This window comes from Mandrillus leucophaeus, unplaced genomic scaffold, assembly GCF_000951045.1.
Source record: "Mandrillus leucophaeus isolate KB7577 unplaced genomic scaffold, Mleu.le_1.0 Scaffold65, whole genome shotgun sequence".
NCBI lineage: Eukaryota > Metazoa > Chordata > Mammalia > Primates > Cercopithecidae > Mandrillus > Mandrillus leucophaeus.
This window is the reverse complement of record NW_012107030.1, coordinates 6,131,646-6,151,361: the sequence shown is the minus strand read 5'-3', so window position 1 is coordinate 6,151,361 and position 19,716 is coordinate 6,131,646. Positions and strand designations below refer to the sequence as shown.

At 44.2% G+C, this 19,716-nt stretch overlaps 2 protein-coding genes across 3 annotated transcripts in view; one reads left to right on the top strand and one right to left on the bottom strand.

Moving 5' to 3' along the window:
• Positions 1-5,664, bottom strand: part of HSPA12A (heat shock 70kDa protein 12A) — a 194,121-nt gene extending 188,457 nt beyond the window's left edge. Inside the window, exon 1 of one of the 2 annotated variants that reach the window (XM_012001119.1) lies at positions 5,534-5,664. Coding sequence is in view for 1 of the 2 variants with exons in the window: in XM_012001118.1 (XP_011856508.1) it covers positions 5,017-5,019 (3 nt within the window). In the remaining variant the exon portion in view is untranslated. Of the gene's footprint in view, positions 1-5,016 lie in introns of both variants that reach the window. The other variant, XM_012001118.1, reaches the window with a different exon arrangement.
• ENO4 (enolase family member 4) overlaps positions 4,612-19,716 on the top strand; it is a 32,020-nt gene continuing 16,915 nt past the window's right edge. Inside the window, exons 1-7 of the mRNA XM_012001120.1 lie at positions 4,612-5,182; positions 10,775-10,903; positions 11,953-12,143; positions 14,171-14,319; positions 15,977-16,146; positions 16,242-16,370; positions 17,990-18,043. Coding sequence (XP_011856510.1) covers positions 5,018-5,182; positions 10,775-10,903; positions 11,953-12,143; positions 14,171-14,319; positions 15,977-16,146; positions 16,242-16,370; positions 17,990-18,043 — 987 coding nt within the window. The 5' untranslated portion in view covers positions 4,612-5,017. The remainder of the gene's footprint in view (positions 5,183-10,774; positions 10,904-11,952; positions 12,144-14,170; positions 14,320-15,976; positions 16,147-16,241; positions 16,371-17,989; positions 18,044-19,716) is intronic.

Below are 19,716 nucleotides of genomic sequence, written 5' to 3'. Positions count from 1 at the left end.
CTAGATGAGGCATCTTATTTATTTACTATGCCAGATGACTGAGTGAAGATAGTTAACATTAACATTATTATTCCCATTTTCTAGATGAGGAAAAGGCAACATGTTCCATCTACTCTCTGTAGTTTCTATGATCCTATGATTAAAGGCACCTGCAGTCATGTTCATTAGTTCCCTGTGAAAAATGATATTCAACATAGATGTCAAGTGTAGGAAAGAAGAATTAACAAGCACTTGATAGCAACCCCAAAATAACATCTAAATAATCACTCATGAACATCAAATTCACCGCAAACAAGTTCCAATTTAAATAAAGGTGTTGGACAGGATTAGGGAAAATTGAACAAATATTTCTTCTTTATCCACCTTCATTTAGGGAAATGTCTGACGTAGCTTAGAAATTCTTTTTGAAACACAGACTGAAGAACTGTTAACTTCCTCTATGAAGGGTCTTCAGTTAGTAGGTTGCAAAAGATTGTGTCCTGATATTTTATCTTAAATTAGGGCTACAAAGTAGGACAGATCCAAGATGGAAAGACCCAGTTCAGACGTTCTCTAAAAAGGCCACCAGGAAGCCCGTGGACTCTGTGCAAGGGCCCATCACTCCAAAGACACCAAATACTCTCCCAACACTGAATAATGGCTTGCCCATAAATGTATCCCTTTTCATATGCATGAAATTTCCATGAATAAAAATATAAATGCCTCTAAAAACACTGCTGAATTTACAGTTATTGTATATAACTACTATTGCATTGCGGAGAGGGGCTGAATTTTGTTATTGTTGTAAAAAGGAGACTTCATATTCGAAAAGCTTAGGAAACTCTACCCCAGTCCAAACATCTCTTTTTACTGACGTAGGTGGATCTTAGGGGCAGCTGGGACTCCAACGTAGGTTTTTCCATTCCCAGACAAATGTTTCTTGTTGCACACCATACATGCCTTCCAGTGCAGTTACAGACTCACGGGACGTTAACAGTCATGACTATATCCTCTCTCTAATATCATTTCCTCTTTCTAAAGCAGGAGAGTACAGTCCTACCCTCTCTCCGTGGATATGTTCCAGAAACTTTCTAAATCTCCTGAGCCTCTTCTTCCCCCTTTCTTCCCTCCCATCCTCAGTTTGGTAAGTTTAGGGTTAGCAATACACTCAACCCTTCTCAAGCCCAGATGCTCTGGAAGTGCCCTTTGACATTCAGTCTCAATATGAAATGGAAATACAATCACCGAGGTACTAAAACAAAGAATGTGTAAAGTATGTATAAAATCTGCATATATATGAGTGTATTTGTAGCTAAAACCCCACAAATATTTCCTAATACCTATGAAAAATAAGAAAGTGGAATACTCATGAATAATCATTTTATTTACCTGGATCTGTCAATACCAATGGGCTGTTAATAAACCCTTTGCACATCGACTTGTCAAAATGCTTTCACATTTATGATTTCCCTTTCTCCTGATGACTCACTCTGATATAAGTGCTGCTGGAGTGTCACTGGAACTGAAATTCCATGAAGAGAAGGAATTTATTTTATTCACTGTTCTTACTCCACTGCCTAGAATAGCGTCTGGCACGTGGTGGGCATTCAATATTTGGTGACTGAGTGAATGACAGAAGCTGACCAGGATGGTAGTTTCTATTTGTTGATTGATTTTTTGACTTCTTCTTTGAGAAAATTAAATGAGTCTATAGGGGAATAACTGAGTTCCTAAAAATTTATTCTTAAAGTCTTCATCCTCTTGTAACTTTAACATTCTTCCCTCAAATATTATTAATGTAATTTTTCTTTTTTCTTTTCTTTTTTTTTTTTTTTTTTTGTTGAGATGGAGTCTCGCCCTGTCACCCAGGCTGGAGTGCAGTGGCACAATCGCAGCTCACTGCAGCCTCCGACTCCCAGGTTCAAGCAATTCTCCTGCCTCAGCCTCCCGAGTAGATGGGACTACAGGCACGCGCTGCCATGCCCAGCTAATTTTTCTATTTTTAGTAGAGACAGGTTTTCACCATGTTGGCCAAGATGGTCTTGATCTCCCGACCTCATGATCTGCCTGCCTCGGCCTCCCAAAGTGCTGGGATTACAGGTGTGAGGCCACCACACCCGGCCTTGTTAATGTAATTTTTCAAGGTTATATAAAGTAATTCATTCATTACAGGAAAATCAGATACTATCAATATATGGAAAGATGAAAATAAAAGGTCCTGGTGATCCCATCACCTTGGAACAACACAATTAACATGCTGATGTGTATCTTTTCAGACTTTTTTCTATGCAGTTCTACAAACACAAACACATACATATGAAACATTCCCAAAAGTCTCTGCCCTAGACTTTGTGATTTTGGTTTTTTCCTTCTTTTCTAAACCCCTTTTCCTGACATAGCTCCTTGCCTTCCTTTTATGTCCTAAATCTATTCCTTCCCCAATATTTAGGTCCTATTTCAAAACGATTTTCCCCCCTTTGCCCTCCAAAGGATTCGTCTGTTCTTACAACTTTGAACTCTATGTGGATGTTGTCTATCGGATCTTCAGTCCTCCCTTTTCTCTGGGACACTAGTGCTACTCAAGCTCTACACATCTAACGACCAATGCATCATGTTGCCTCCATCAAAACCAGATGATGCACTGATCCTATTTCCATTAACTACCACAGAATTCTACAAGGTATCCTCAATAGCCATCTTTGCTTCCCCAACCCCACCACATCCAACTAGTGAAAGCCTTTTACATCGCTCCTTCCTATTCTCTCTCACTCATCAATTCCCATGGTTGCCATCAGTGTTTAGGCCCTTGCACATATACTATTTTCTGCCTCTGTCTCGTTTTCTGTATAACAAAAACCCATCAATGCTACCCACTGCTTCAAGTTAACTTCCTAAAATCCCACTTATTTCTTGCCCTTCCTAAATTCAGAAATTTGTGGTTGCTTCCTTCTCTTACAAAATGGGATTCCAGCCTCTTTGTAATCTCACCTCAAACTACTTTTCCACCGTATTTCTCATTATTCCTGAAAAGAAACCCTTTGCTCCAGTCAGGTTGGTGTACTCATTATTCACCCACCTCCAAAACATCTGACTGTCAGTTAAGTACTTATTAACCGTTTATTATGGGTAAAACCCATTCAATCATTCAACAAATATTTACTGAGCAGCTATTCCATCAGGTAATGTAGTAATACTGCAGACACAGTGGTGAACAAGACAGATCAAGTCGCTGTCCTCCTGGAACTGAGGCAAAAGGGTGATGGGGGAGACTCTTAAGACATGGTGGTCCCAGCCCAGTATACTCGCAATCTTCCATTGAAATGTCAAATGAATCAAGACATCCTGAGGGCTGAACTTTGCCGTCCAGGTTGCAAATGGGGAAAGACTTCAGAAGGAAGGGCTGGCTGGAGTGAGAGCTGGATTGTGGACATGGCTTCTCTGATGTGGGACTCAACCCGGGCACTCAAGGATGAGCACAGGAGAGAAGCAGGTGCCTTCCTTCCAGGGGTGTATGAGGAAAGGCAAAAAGGTGGAATGGAAACAACAGCAATAGTGTCAGTTTATTTTGCATAAGGGTTCACTCAACACCTATTCAGAGCACATCCTCTGCCCTTGCAGGGCCCCAGGCTCCGTGGTGGATGTGAAGGTAACACAGACTCAGATCCTACTGTCAGGGGATTTCCATCTAGCAAGGAGAGAAGGCAGGTTCATGGTGGTCTATCACACACAGACAGTGAGACGTTCCATAGAGAGCAGAGAGAACACGGAGGAAGTTTGGAAGGTGCACGTTTGGGTTTGTAATAACAGTACGTACAGCATCACATTTTTATGCATCTGCACCCACACGTGCATGTACTGAAAATAACTGTGTTTCAAAGTGCTTTCTCATTCACTTCCTCGTTTTGTACTAAGTGACTTGGGAATCAGGCAGAGTAGGTAAGATGATGTTTTCCAGAGGGGGCAAAGTGTGGCACAGATCTTGTAACTGATCTGCTTGGGTAGGGAACATAAACAGGCGCGAGTAGAACAAGAACACCCTGTCCGTCGCCGCCCACTCCTGCAGCAGAGGAAGTATCTAGAACTGAGGACGCACACTAAGTTCTGTAATCGCATGACACCTGGCAGGTACAATGAAGCCAGGAAGGCACTTCGGATTGAAAAGGGCAGGACGTAGACAGCATTCTGGAGAGGCAACGTGAGCCAAGGCCATTCCCCCATTTCCGTTTTACCTCCCCAAGTCCTGCCTGAATCATCCCCCACCCTTAGGTCTGCCCAAACCGCAACCATCCCTTAGGGTTCGCCCCAAATATTTTCAACCCACAAAAACCTGGTTTTTTTCATTCCATTGATTTCACCCCTACTAATATCCCAGGGAAGGGCGAGTGGCCGTTTCTCTCCTGGACATCATAGCAGGCTCGGCCAGCACACGGCTCGGCTCAGAGCAGGTAGTTAATAAACATGAGCCGAATGAAAGAATTCCTGAGATCGCCACAGCTCAGTAAGGATGCCCTGAGCCCCTACATCCCTCCCCCAACAGAGTGGGCCTGCCTGGCACGGGCGGCCTTAGCAACCCGGAGGAGCTCACTAACCGCGGAAAGCACAGGGGCACCTAGGGAGAGCGGGGTGGCCCAAGACGCTGGGCCACTGGGAGCTCAGCGCGCGACCCCAGCTGGAAGTCGGAGCTAAGGTTGCAGCGCTCCGGCAAAACGCGCTAGACGAGGTCGTTAAAAGATTTCCCCCTCTGGAAAATCGCCAGGGAAAAGTGGTGAAAAAGGAAGCCGGGAGGGCCCTAGTCTCGGGAGTCTATGAGGAGCCCAACCCCCGGACCTAATCCCGCAGGGAGAAGAGCGAGGTAAGCTAGCGCAGAAGCCAAGCCATTCCAGCTCCAAGGAAAGGGAGCGGTTTTTGCCGCAGGAAGAACCTAGGTCTGGAAGCCTCGCGAGATCTGGGGGTCGGGATCACGTTGCGTTGCCTAGCGACAGCAAGGACGCTCGTGGGACCCCCGGCTAAACCCCGCTGTAGCCTTAAATCTCCTACCATGGGGGAAGAAGGCGGCGGCGGCAGCTGTGGGACCACTAGGGAGCTGCAGAAGCTGAAGCAGCAGGCGATGGAGTACTACCGGGAGAACGACGTTCCGCGCAGGCTGGAAGAGCTGCTCAACTCCACCTTCTACCTCCAGCCTGCCGACGTCTACGGGCACCTGGTAGGGACCTGGGACAGGCGCTCTCCTCCCGCCAACCCCGCTCCCCCCGCCCCGCGCTGCGGCAACGCCTTGCGCCTGCGCCTCAGAATCTAGCATGCGTGCCGCCGGGGCCCTGGTCCTGCGTGTGCGGAGGAGACTCTGGGAGGGAAGGAGCGGGAAGGACACCGGGGGGTGAAGGCATCTCCGCAGAGAAAGTGGTGGAAAGGAGGCAACTGGAGGAAAGGGGGCTCTAGGCGGATTTGAGCTGCAGCGACAGCCCAGGGCCTGTCAGGCTTCCTCGCTACCTAAGGGGCCTCTCCGTTTGTGGGCCGGGCCACCGCCCGTGCCTGCCAATTGTCATCTTTAACAGACCTTAATGCCCTCAGCTCAGCTTACCGACCTTGAGCAGCTCCCCTTTGACCACGGGATGAACACCTTGACCACAGGATGAACACAAGTTTGCTACAATTTGGCCTCAGCCTATTCTGAGGCCTCATCCTACTGGCTCCCCTGCCAGGATGCCCGTTAATATCTGACCCGCCCCGCCCTGAACTCCAAAATTCAGACCAAATCCTTGCCCACGTGGCCCTGGACCAACTGTCCTATAGGGTTCCTACAGCATTTCCTTCGTGTATTGTTGTCCATTGAGGCAGCCTCCCTAGGCAGCCTGTGAGCCCCTGCTGGGCTCAGGGGCCTTTTCTTACCACCTTCCGGGTCTCTGCCCAGCCGTGAGATCTGGCACATAGCTTAGCGTTAAGCAGTGAGCAGTTGAAACAGACGTTTTCTGCCCTCCAGATCTGTAAGTAGTAAAGAAGGCAGTGAGTTTGGGGCCCCTAGGAGTTTGCACTATGGCAAGGGAAAGCAAGGAGGCAATGTGAACACCAAGCAGAATGAATCCTATGAAGAAACAGATGTGCTGTCAGGGTGCAAAACCACGTCGTGTTGAGGCAGTTGGTACAAAGGATGTTCTGCGAATGACTTTTTCCCACTCATGGCCTATACTATCAAAGGGGAGGGGTGTGGGGTTTACCGAGCCCCTTGTGCTGCGTGCTATAACTCACTTAATCCTTAGTACAACTGCGACGAGGTAAAAATGATGATTCCCATTTTACAAATGAAGAACCTGTGGCCAGTGCAATTTAAATGATTTTCCCAAAGGACATAGTGACAGAAGAAAAAAAAATCAAACCATGTTTTTGTCCCTATACCCAGCAGAGTGCATGGCACACAGTGAATGCTGAGAAACTATCTGCAGGATGAATGAGTGAATGCTTGACTCTCATTCCATCCTCTTCCTACTGTCTGTTGCTAGAGGAATTATTGAACCCAGTCTATTCTAACGTCCTCATTTTACAGGGACACCAAGCCTTTGTCTCACAGCTACTTAGTGCACAAGCTAGGACTAAAAATACGAACTCTTGTTCCCCAGTGTAATGTTCTCATTCTATTAGGCAGCCAGGATATTCGTTTGTACAGCTCTCTGGGAATTTATATCTTAGTTTGGAACAAAAGTCACTAATACATAAAATAATTGGAGCAAAAGATAAGGAGATAGATGACTGTGTGCTAGATTGAGGAACAGATCCCTATATGCCTATTAAAGGAATTCAGGGATGGAAAAGATCCTTGGAGGCTGTATATCCAGGAAAGCTGTGGCTTGGACTTTGAGGGATGTTCAGGAATTGCAGGGGCAAAAAAGCAAACTCCTTGAACCCGGGAGTTGGAGGTTGCAGTGAGCCAAGCCTGCACCACCACCAGTGCACTCCAGCCTGGGCAACAGAGCGAGACTCTGTCTCAAAAAAGAAAAAGCAATCTCCTTTTCCTTTTCTTAGTGACTGTCCTAGTTTTGGCTGTGCTTACTCTCACCTCGTCTCTCCCTCTATCTAGTTCATCCTGCAGAGTGCTGCCAGAGCAGCGTCCTAATGTGCAAGTCTGACCGCAGTTCTCTTCCTCAGAACCTCCTGTAGCTTTCCCCTGCTTGCTGGCCTTCATGCATATGGTTCACAGTGCTCAGCCTCTCTCTCTGGTAACAGGCGCATCTCCCACTCCCTGTCCTCCTCCTCTACACCAAATCACTGACTGCTCCCTAAAGCCAGAAGTTTCCTACCTCCCTCCCCTTTGTCCCATTCCCTGTCCCTGAAGTATCTGCTCACCACATTTCCCCCTTGACTGCCACTGAAACACTATACCTCCTCCAGTGTTCAGCTCCAGTGTCATTTCTTCTGTCCCTCTCCGACATTGCTATGGCTTGGCTCTATCCCCACCCAAATCTCATCTTGAATTGTACTTCTCATAATCCCCACATAATCCCCACATGTGGGGAGGGACCCGGTGGGAGGTAATTAAGTTATGGGGATGGTTGCTCTCATGCTGTTCTCGTGATAGTGAGTTCTTATGAGAGCTGATGGTTTTATAAGGGGCTTGCCCCCTTCACTTTGCACTTCTCCTTCTGGCCCTCATATGAAGAAACATGTGTTTGCTTCTCCCTCCACCATGGTTGTAAGTTTCCTGAGGCCTCCCCAGCTGTGCGAAACTGTGAGTCAATTAAACTTATGCTTTCCTTTATAAATTACCCAGTCTCAGGCAGTCCTTGATAGCAGTGTGAGAACAAACTAAGACAGACATATTAGAGGAATTCACACATGGTAAAGATCCTTGTAGGCAATAACAATACAATTTATTCCATTATCATAAAACTGAATGCTTGAGAGAGTTTTGGATTGGGAATGTGGCAGATCTGGTTTTGATTCTTATCTCTGCCACTTCCTCACTGTGATAGAGTTACATTGATGGTCCTCCAAGGAACTACACTTCCAGTGTGAACACCTTTTTGTAAGTCCCTCCCACATTGACTCTGGACTTGGCTATGTCACTTACTTTGATCAATAGGACCTTGACAAGCACGATACAAACAGAGAGTTGATAAGTGCTGGCATATTGAAGCTTGTCCTCTTGGAAGCTAGTCATCGTGCTGTGAGGATGTCCCAATTACCCTACTAGAAAGAGAGAGGTTGTGCAGAGAAAGACCCTGGCAGATACGAGACCCCTCAGGATATCCTGTGAGAAAGACAGATGCCCAGCCAACCCCTCACTGTGCCAGCCATCCCAGCTACGGCACTGGACATTGAGTGAAAACAGCTTGGATATGCTGGCTCCTGTCAAGCCTTCAGATGATTACATCTGCATAACGGACCCCAGAGAAGCCCAGCAAAAGAATTTCCCAGTTGAAGCCCCACCCAGATTACAGGATCATGAGCAAGTTAATGGTTTAAACCGCTAAGGTTTGGGGTGGTCTGTTGCAAAGCAGTAGATAATGAAAACATTGGCTAAGTGATCTTGGACAGTTAATTTTTGTGAAACTCAGTCTGCCCATCTGTGGGATAGAGATGACATCACATAGCTTAGAGAGTTGAATGTAATGACATAATGTATATATAGTGCCCAGGGATGTCACTGACATTTATTAATTTATACAAGATTTAATTTATAGAATCCTATGTATGTCAGGCCCTGTGGTTTGTGATATAGTGATAAAGAAGTCACTCTTTCAGAGCACAAATTAATTACTTTAAAAATGTTAGTTCCCTTCCTCTCCTAACACAACGTGTGGCACATTATAGGTGCTTGGTGCTTGTTAAATTGAACTCACTATAACACACAGAGTATAAGCTAAATAACATTTTTGCTCTCCTGATTCTAAATTCATTTAGGCACTTACTCTGTAACATACAAACCACCAGTTTAAAAATTCATGGATAGCTTGAAAATGAGTTCTTGCTTACTACTTCTGGGGCCCCACCTCTGAACTGACATGTCGCTGTGGGTATTAGATGACCTGTTGTCCAGGTTGAAGTCACTGGATTTTGAACTGAAAGATAGGAGAACTGGTCTGCTAAATGAAAGCAAAGCCCAATCCTATCTGGTAATCAGGAGAGCAATAAAGGTGTGCCTTCGCCTTCCCTCCTTCCAGTCTCTCCTAGCTCCTGCTCCTCTGCACAGAAACACCGTCCTGAGCCTTTTCTTGCAGGCTCCTTGAGTGGGCTTTCTATCTCAGCTTCTCTTTCTTCAGTCTCTTTCTTGGATCACTTCCAAATGGCTTCTGCTTTTCCACCTCAATGAAACTGCAATTACTAAGGCTCCCAACAAGCCTCTTTGAACACATAGGACTCTGCATGAGCTGATAGTAAGACACAACCATTGCATTAAGTCTTCACCACTAAAATATCACATGCCTTGCTGGGAGGAATAAAAATGAGCCCATGTGCTGGGCACAGTGGCTCACGCCTGTAATCCCAGCACTTTGGGAGGCTGAGGCGGGCAGATCACGAGGTCAGGAGCTTGAAACTAGCCTGGCCAACATGTTGAAACCCCATCTCTACTAAAAATACAAAAAACTAGCCGGCCGTTGTGGTGCACGCCTGTAATCCCAGCTACTCGGAAGGCTGAGGCAGGAGAATTGCTTGAACCCAAGAGGCAGAGGTTGTGGTGAGCAGAGATCATGCCATCGTACTCCAGCCTGGGTGACACGGTGAGACTCTTGTCTTGAAAAAAAAAATCAGCCCATGTCAGGTTTCTTAAATTTGAATGCATCATGGTCTTCTAGAGAACAGTTGGTTTCTATATCTTGAAACGAGGGGGCTGGGCACAGTGGCTGACGCCTGTAATCCCAGCCCTTTGGAAGGCTGAGGTGGAAGGATTGCTTGAGGCCAGGAGTTTGAGACCAGCCTGAGCAACATAGTAAGATCCTGTATCTACAAAAAATAAAAATTAGCCAGGTGTGGTGTCGTGTGCCTGCGGTCCCAGCTACTTGGGAGGCTGAGGTGGGAGAATCGCTTGAGCCTGGGAAGTTGAGGCTGCAGTGAGCCATGATCGTGCCACTGCACCCCAGCCTGGCTGACAGAGCAAGACCCTGTCTCAAAAAGAAAGAAAGAAAGAAAGAAAGAAAGAAAGGAAGAAAGGAAGAAAGGAAGAAAGAAAGAAAAGGGATAGCTTAGTCAACTGAATTGACTCTAAGAAGGCCTGCTAGCCTGTAATCCCAGCACTTTGGGAGGCCAAGGTGGGCGGATCACGAGGTCAAGAGAACGAGACTATCCTGGCCAACATGGTGAAACCCCATCTCTACTAAAAATACAAAAATTAGCTGGGTGTGGTGGCACGCGTCTGTAGTTCCTGCTACTCGGGAGACTGAGGCAGGAGAACTGCTTGAACCTTGGAGGTGGAGATTGCAGCAAGCCGAGATCGTGCCACTGCACTCCAGCCTGGCAACAGAGTGAGACCGTCTCTGTTGAAGAAGGCTGGCTAATCAGTGACACAGGACCTTTTAATTAAGAAATGTATGCAGTTTCTGTTGAGAGTTCAACATACACCAAATTGCCCCATATACCAGAGACTCAAGAGTGGCCTGAATCCGTATCTCAGTAGGTGAGGGCAGGGCAGTTCTCACAGAACTGCTAGTCTAATCCTGGCATCAGAAAGAACACTCATGGAGAGGTGTGGTAAAACAAGAGTCAATGTGAAAGACTTTTTGAAGATAAATTAGATGTGGTATTGTGACTTTTTTCCCCAAGCACCCACTTGAACCAGCTGATTTTTATTCTTTTGTGTGTGTTGAAGGCAAACTGCTTTTCTAAACTTGCAAAGCCTCCCACCATATGCAAAATAGTGGGGAAAGACGTACTGGATGGACTAGGGCTTCCAACCTTGCAAGTGGACATATTCTGCACCATTCAAAACTTTCCTAAGGTATGAGGCAGTTTAAGTGTGTTCTTTAATGTACTGGCCCCACTGCATGTATTAGCAACTCTTGTCTAAACTGTAGAAAATTAACATTTTGAAATTAAGTATTTGTGAAATATATGTATATTTCATAGGTAGTCATGTAAGCATGAATCATACCGTCAACCATGATGGCTTTATTATGTTTAAGTGTAATTTTGATACAGACATGACATGCTAACCTGAGGATGATCCAACATGGAGAAAGGAACTGAGGCAAAAATAGTTTTGTTTTGTTTTGTTTTTTGTTTTTGAGATGGAGTTTCAGTCTTATTGCCCAGGCTGGAGTGCAATGGCACAATCTCGGGTCACCGCAACCTCTGCCTCCCAGGTTCAAGCGATTCTCCTGCCTCAGCCTCCTGAGTAGCTGGGATTACAGGCATCCGTCACCATGCCTGGCTAATTTTGTATTTTTAGTAGAGATGTGGTTTCTCAATGTTGGTCAGACTGGTCTCGAACTCCCGACCTCAGGTGATCTGCCCGCCTCGGCCTCCCAGAAGTACTGGGATTACAGGCGTGAGCCACTGCGCCTGATCAAAATGGTTTTTAAATTCTGACATTACTCATGTGATAGGTTCTATAAATCTACATGTAGGTTTATAGATTATTTACCTAGATATTTATAGATGTTAGACTGACCTAAATAAAGAAAATAATTTAATAGTTTTAACAATTCATTTTAATTCACTTTGCTACATATTTGTTAGAAATAATTTTTGCTATAGTCTCTGGTAGGAGAAGAATAATGAGTAAATCTGCATTTTTGTTGTTATTTATTAGAAAGGTAGTGATAAAAATGAAGTTCGACGTAGGGTTTTTCTAAGGGTATTTTAAGTGTTCTATGAAGCTGAGTTCCACAGTGTTTCAATAGCTATAAAAATATCTCAAAGAAAATTATATATTCTCATTCTCCCCTTGAAATTGGTGGTAAAATTTCATGCATGTTAAAAGCTGGATTAATTTCCTCTTTCTGGGAGAGGTAGGGAAAGTGTTGAATACATTTCTGTGATTTTCAGAACATATGTTCTGTGGTAATCTCGACTCACTTTGAAGTCCATGAGAACGCTCTGCCCGAGCTGGCTGAGGCGGAGGAGGCAGAGAGGGCCAGCGCGGTCAGTACCGCCGTGCAGTGGGTCAACAGCACCATTACGCACGAGCTCCAGGGGATGGCACCCTCTGATCAGGCAGAGGTGGATCACCTCCTCAGGTACAGTTTCCACTTTGAAATATAAACATCAAGAACAAATATACGTCCATTATCTTTCCATTTCACCTGCCGATTAAATGGGTCTGTCAAATCTATAGCATTGGGAAGTCAGTTTACAAAGCATATGTGAAAGCAGCAACATTTAGCATAAAATTTGTTTTTCTCCTCAAAACGCTGTAATTAACACCTTACTGTGTAATGCTACATAGGGCTTTTCAGTCTCTTTTCATGTATAGATCTGTCCTAAGACTTAGTAAAAAGCTTCTCAGAAAAAGAATCTGATTGTGAATCCAGAGGATGCCCTTTTCCTTCTCCCCACCCGTCACATGCCACCTATGAGCTTCTCATATCCTTTTATTTAGTCACAACAGCTGACACTTACATTCTGTCCTCCAGCCACAACTGAGTCTCCCATGCTTTACCCATAGGTTGACTCAAACGCGCTAACAAGGAAGCGTTTACTAGGGCTATGGAAATGTCCTTCATTGCCCAACCAAGTAATGGGTTAGAATCATTTTTCTGTTTGTGCAGGTCCAATGCCACAACCCTTTGGCCAACAGAAGGTCAATTGGATTCTCTTTCCTTAAGCTTTGTCATTTACTTAATTGTGTATAACATTTTAGTTTGCTTCAGAGTAAGATAATGACCTTTGTAAAAGAAACTTTTTTTTTTTTTTTTTGAGATGGAGTCTTCCCCTGTCACCCAGGCTGGAGTGCAGTGGCATGATCTCGGCTGACGGCAATCTCCACCTCCCAGGTTCAAGTGATTCTCCTGCCTTAGCCTCTGAGTAGCTGGAATTACAGGTGCTTGCCACCATGCCCAGCTCATTTTTGTATTTTTAGTAGAGATGGGTTTTTAACCACGTTGGCCAGGCTGGTCAAGAACTCCTGACCTCAAGTGATCCACCCGCCTCGGCCTCCCAAAGTGCTGGGATTAGAGGCGTGAGCCACCGCACCATGCCAAGAAACTTTTTTGAATAGTTTTTGGTTTGCTTGGAGTTTCTGAATGCTATTCCTCTATTCCTTTTTTTTTTTTTTCCTTCATGTGCTATTATCATTTTCTTAGTTTATTTATTATTTTTTTTTCTCAAGCTCTCAGTTACATCTTATATTTTATTACACTCTTTTTTTTTCCTGGCATTTTCCCTCCCCAAATCACCCATCTGGACTGGTTCTTCTGTAGACCACCTACAGAGATGCCATAAAAACTTCATTGTTCTCCTGTTTCTGGATCCCACATTCTTTTCTTTCATGATTTGCTGGATTGTATCCTTTAAAAGTAAGGATGAGAAAGGGTATATGGGATGTAAAGTTTCTTAGTTATTTTATGTGTGGAAATGTCGATACTTTGCCCCCAAGGTTGATAGTTTAGCTGAGCATAGAATTCTCTGTTGAAATCAATTTATCTCATACTTTAAAGGCATTGCCCCACTGGCATCTGGATTATTAATAAATCTGATGCAAATCTGATTCCTATGTCTTTGTTTTTTATTTGCCTGGTTTTTTGCCTATAGAAGCTTTTAGCCTCTTCTTTTTATTCTGGGGTGCTGAAATTTTACATAAATGCATCTAAGTGGGATTTCCAAAAGTTTTTTTTAAATATTCATCTTAAGTGCCAAGAAAAAGAAAGGAAGTCCTCTATATTTATATGCTATATTTCACTCTATTCTTGACACATTTGTTTTCTGATGGTCATTTCTACAAAAAGAAAATACTGTAACCCACAATAAAATTACATCTTCAAGTTTTACTCTAAAAGTGCAAAACCAGGGCTCAAATCATTTTAAAATGAGCACCTGAAATCTTTAATCATTTATTTCCATGCCAAAATGAATTTCAGTTCTTGAATGCAGTTTTATAACAGCATCAGTGTTTTCTGGCTTTGAAAATTAAAGTTGATTTGTTCTTAAGTAGCTGAAAAGCAGTTATTTATTGAAATATATTGGGGTCAGCTCTAAAACATGACCAAAATCACAGAGTGATCTTCCTAAATATCCCAGTGTAAAGCCATATTTTCTTGCCATTAAGGATATTCTTTGCAAGTAAAGTACAAGAAGATAAGGAGAGAAAAGAATTGGAAAACAGCCTGGAATGCTCAGCAGTGCCTACACTTGTACCTCCAGTACCACCGCCACCACCCCCTCCACCTCCTACCAAAAAAAAGGGGCAAAAGCCAGGTTGGTTGGTGACTTACCGTCTTGCAGAGTCCTTAGTAACAAATGTGTGAGGAAGAAAGGCTGAAACTTGGACCACCTTTCTGAGTCTCTTGGCTACAGAACCAGTTTGGGCTCACAGCCAAAAGCCATCCATCCTATGCCACGTCCTCACTCAAAGATTTTGCCCCCATCCCACTCTCCATTTTTATTTGTAAAATAAAACAGTTTCTCACCCAGAGGTGAGAAATACTTATTATTAAATAAGGTGCATTGAGCAGTGCCAAGTTGGGGGTGGGGTAGGAGGGGATGGCTTGGGAGACCTTTCACCTCCCTTCAAAATTTCCATTAGCTAATCAAAAAGCCACTCCATATCTTAGAGTTTTGATTCCTTTGATATGAACAACCAACATTTTCTCAATCCTATGTAAAATAAACATTTTCTTTACAAAACTTTATTTTAAAGCAAATAATAGAAATGATCACTTCAGTCTGCCCTTGCTGCATGCCTTCCAACAGATCGCTAACCTCAGCCCCTGCAGTGCGGTCATTCTGGAGCTGCTCTTAGTATAACAACAGGGTTTTGTATGTCTGCTGAACTAGAACATGCTCCTTGAGGGCATGAATCATGTTTATTCCACTTGCCATTGCCCGTATCTAGCAGGATGCCAGGCACGAACCATACACTCAATTAATGCGGGTTTCGTTGAGAAACCAGAACCAGGAAGGGACCAAAGAGACCAGGGAGACAGGGTACCTTATTTCATAGATCCAGATGCTGAGGCCCAGAGAGGTGAAGAGATTTGCCCTGAGACAAAAGAATTATGTTTGAGCAATCTTCCCTTGGAAGGGTGGGATGGCCACTACTGAGTTATAAGTAGAGACCAACATGAATGTTCGTTTAGTGGTTGCTTTTGACTAATAGAACGTGGAACTTAAGGGAAGAAGTGGGAGGACACAGCTATTTGCTAAGCGCTCATTAAGCGTGAGGTGCTGAAATATCTTATCTCCACTGGGGACCTGAACCACATCGGCAGCTGTGGAGGAAAGGACAAGAGGAACACTAGAGATATAGATGATGGACTCTGTCTGGGCCTCATGAGACAGGGGGGCTGAGAACATACTCTAGTGAAAGATGGGTAAGGAATCTGGGTCGATGGTTGGATCTGAAAGGCACTGCTAAAGATCGTAAATGACACAGAGCAAGGCATTGGTTTGGTGTTGGCGAGAAAGACAACAGGGTTAGATATATTTATGCAGAGATGTTCAGCAGAAAATTGAGTATGCAGCAGCTATGGTGAAATATAGAAAAACAAAAGATTTGAAATTTAAAGACAGTTCAAATCCTCTATCTACTTTCTGTTACACGTTGGGCAAGTCTTTTAACCCCTCTAAGCCCCAGTTTACGTATATGTAAATGTAGAATAAAAATATCTACCTGATATGATTGATGAAGGAATTAATGTTAAATGGCCTAAAATGTCTTAGACTGGCAAAATCCATGGCTAATGATTATTTGAGAATCTTAAGCAAAAGCAAACAGAAAACTTCTTGGGGGTTGAGGTAGAGCATTTGTTGTTCCCAGCCTCTGCTTTCATCCTTTCTTTTTCCTGGATCTTTCCATCTGTAAGTAAAGCATTTAGAAATACAGTCTTAACTCTCTCAATCTTTCTCCCTCCAGGGAGGAAGGATACTATTACGGAGAAACCTATTGCACCTGCAGAGCCTGTTGAGCCTGTGCTCAGTGGCAGTATGGCCATAGGGGCCGTGTCCCTAGCTGTTGCCAAAGCCTGTGCCATGCTGCTTAATAAACCTCTGTACTTAAATATCGCTCTACTGAAGCACAATCAGGTTAGTATCTATGAAGTTCCATTAAAAGGAGCCATGAATATCTCAATATGGATGAACCCTGTTTCTCATTTTCCCTCGTTTTCCCCCTATTTCAGGAGCAGCCAATGCTATTTATGCCTTTGCTGATGGTATCGCTGGTCAGCTGTGGGAAGTCATCATCTGGGAAGCTAAATTTAATGAAAGAAGTGATTTGTATACCCCATCCTGAATTAACAACCAAACAAGTACCTTACATTATGTCAAATTACCTTTTCTAAAAAAAAAAAAACAAAAAACTCCATAATTGATGAACTTTTAGTGGAGCTCCCTTGTGACACCAAGGGAGAGGGAATTAAAGATAAAATGAGAAAAAAATATTTTAGGAAATTAGTGAAGTGGGAAGAAAGACCTCAAACCAAAGGGAGCACATGTGGAGCACCTTAGATGTCTGGTTTCATTACAGCATTGGCTCACGCTGGTAACTCACAGAGAAGCCATGACTGAGAAACTCTGCAGACCTAGAAAGTGCTGGAAGGTTGTTATTTGGGGGCATCTTTATTTACTCTGCACTGTGCCCTATGGCAGCAGCAAATGAAAGCTAGCACCTCCTAGCAGCCCACTCTGTTAAGTAAGAACTCCAGGACTTGCCTGGGACGTATGAGACTTTTAGTGCATAGGAGTGAAAAAATCTCAAGTTGCATGTTCACCACTCAGAGGTGTGCGAGGGTCTATACTGCTCCTCAGTAGCCTGAAAGAGTCAATATGCCTCTTTAAATCTTCATGATGACCAAAGGTTCATGATCTATAGGAGATGCTTTCTAAAAAAGTACAGAAAGCTTTCCCCAAGCCCCCTCCAGCAATAAGTTGAGTGATATTTTATCTTGGTGGAAATCAGTAAAAGAAAAAGAAAATCAAGTTTTTTCATGATAAAGAATTATTTCTTAAAATAGTTATTGCCTTACAGTTTATCAGTTGCAGACGACTAGGATTTATACCTGGCTTATCATCTGTCAGATTGTATTCAGATCCTGGTGTCAGGATCTTTCCTTTAGTTAGTATCTGTTGAGCTGTTTGCATACCAGAGCACGAGGAGAGCCATTCTTTATGGGGTCTTCGTATGCAGATCTCATCATCACAACATGCTTTTCTACTTTTTAAGGGGCAGTAGATTTATATTGATTTAGCCACTGTAATCCAGACTACCTTGGTGATCTGTGACATGTATTGTAGGAAAGTTGTCTAGGTTGGCCTGGCGTGGTGGCTCACACCTGTAATCCCAGCACTTTGGGAGGCTGAGATGGGAGGATAGCCTGAGGTCAGGACATCGAGAACAGCCTGGACAGCATAACAACACCCCGTCTCTATTAAAAATACAAAAATCAGCCAGGCATGGTGGTGCATGCCTGTCATCTCAGCTACTTGGGAGGTTGAGGCAAGAGAATTGCTTGAACAATTTGGAGTTTGCAGTAAGCCGAGATCACACCACTGTGCTCTAGCCTGGGCAACAGAGTGAGACTCCATCTCAAAAAATAAAATAAAAAATAAAAAAGAAGAAGAAAGTTGTCCAGGTTGGTCCAGAGACCATAAAGGAGGATGAAGTTAACTTGATCCAAGCAACTGAACCAGTCAGTTCTGAAGGGTGAAGAGAGGCTACTGAGGGAGAAGAGCCTCTCATTCACATTCAACCCAATGAAAACTGGGGCTGAAGATTAACATTTAATCTGCTGATTTTGTAGAGCATGTCATCCACCAATCAGGGATTCTACAAATACTCTGAGTTAGAAATAGCCACATGTGTTACAAGTTTTTATACTTAAACTTTCTAGTCTGCAACTATGGAAGATCATGGTTGTTCTACTTACAGGGGGTCGAGATGCTTATGGAAATTCAGAAACATATCAACAAAATAATTGAAATGGTATGTAAAGAGATTCTATGGTATCTAGTTACTGACACTTAGACACCTTCTAGCGTCCAACTTGTAGTTCATTTGGAATTAAATCAACTGTGGTTGATATGGAGAATGTATTTATTGGCTTTGGGTTTCCCCCATGAACCAAGTGTATCCATGTCCTCAGTGGCTATTGATCCAGCCTCTAATGGTACTTAACAATCTCATTTCAGTTTCTGGGGCAACTGGCTTTGTGCTAAGATCATCCCTTAGGATTTACTAAGAAAGAAAGGATGTGGCCTCCAGGACATGAGAGGCAGCTTGATGGAATGAAGGCACAGACTCTTGTGCCTGCATTAGGGTCCCCGTGTTGAGCAAACAAGGGCCCCTGGCAGAGCAGCCCTCTTGGGGGCAGTCACAGAGGCAGGTGTATGAGTCACCAGTTGTCCCATCATGTTCTAAATGGGCAGTGCACAGTGATATGGCAGGGCTGAGGCCGGGAGAGGGACCCAATCCTTGTCTGTGGGGCTTTATACACACACACACACACACACACACACACACACACACACGACTTTGATTTTGGAATACTACATTTACAGAAAAGTTGCAAAGATAGTACAGACAGTTCCTGAATACCTCTCACCCAGTTTCCCCCAGTGTTAATGATATATTACATGGTACATTTGTCAAAACTAAGAAACCAAAATGGTACACTACTAATAACTACAGACTTGATTCAAATTTCACTGGTTTTTCCACCAGTGTCCTTTTTCTGTTCTAGGATCCATTCCAGGATCCCACATTGCATTTAGCCTGAGGCTTTTAAGCTGCGTGATTAGGAAGCAGTAGGCTGAGGACCCAGTAGGATGGGGCTGGGACACAATAGCAGTGTAACATGGAGGAACTCTGGTTCTAACTCTGTCTCGCCAGCACACAGTGTGACTGCAGCCAGGGGGCACGGGCCCCTCCCCTGCTTCGATGGAGGTTGGCTGGCTGGGGCCCAATCCCTGCAGTTGATCAGAATTGCTTTAAGCAGTTCCAGGCTGGAGCCGGTTCCATGGTGCTTTTCAGGAGGCCAGCTTCTTTTCTGAGTGACCAGCCTGTAGAAACTCAGACTTGAACAAGTTAGCGCTGATGTTGCACTCTGCTTTGCCATTCATAACTCCGTGACCTTGGGCCAATTCCATAGCCTCTCTGTCTCGGGTTCCTCATCTATAAAATGGAGATGATCAGTATCCAAATCATGAGGGTGACTGTGAAGAGTAAACCAGTTTAACCTGAGACACGCTGCATCAGGAGCCAGTGCCACAGGAAGCCACACCTGGTGGGTTGTGTCAGAGCAGGTGAAGGAAACCCGGTTTAAACTTTTAGGAAACTCAGGATATCTGAGCATTCTACAACTCATCCTTCTTAATTTCTTTTAAAAGTTTTTCAGCAGGGCATGGTGGCTCAAGCCTGTAATCCCAACAATTTGGGAGGCCAAGGCAGGTGGATCACCAGTCTGGCCAACATGGTGAAACCCCATCTTTACTAAAAATACAAAAAAATTAGCTGGGCATTGTGGCAGGCACCTGTAATCCCAGTTACTCGGGAGGCTGAGGTGGGAGAATCAGTTGAAACCAGGAGGTGGAGGTTGCAGTGAGCTGAGATCGTGCCATTGCACTCCAGCCTGGGCAACAAGAATGAAACTCCATTTC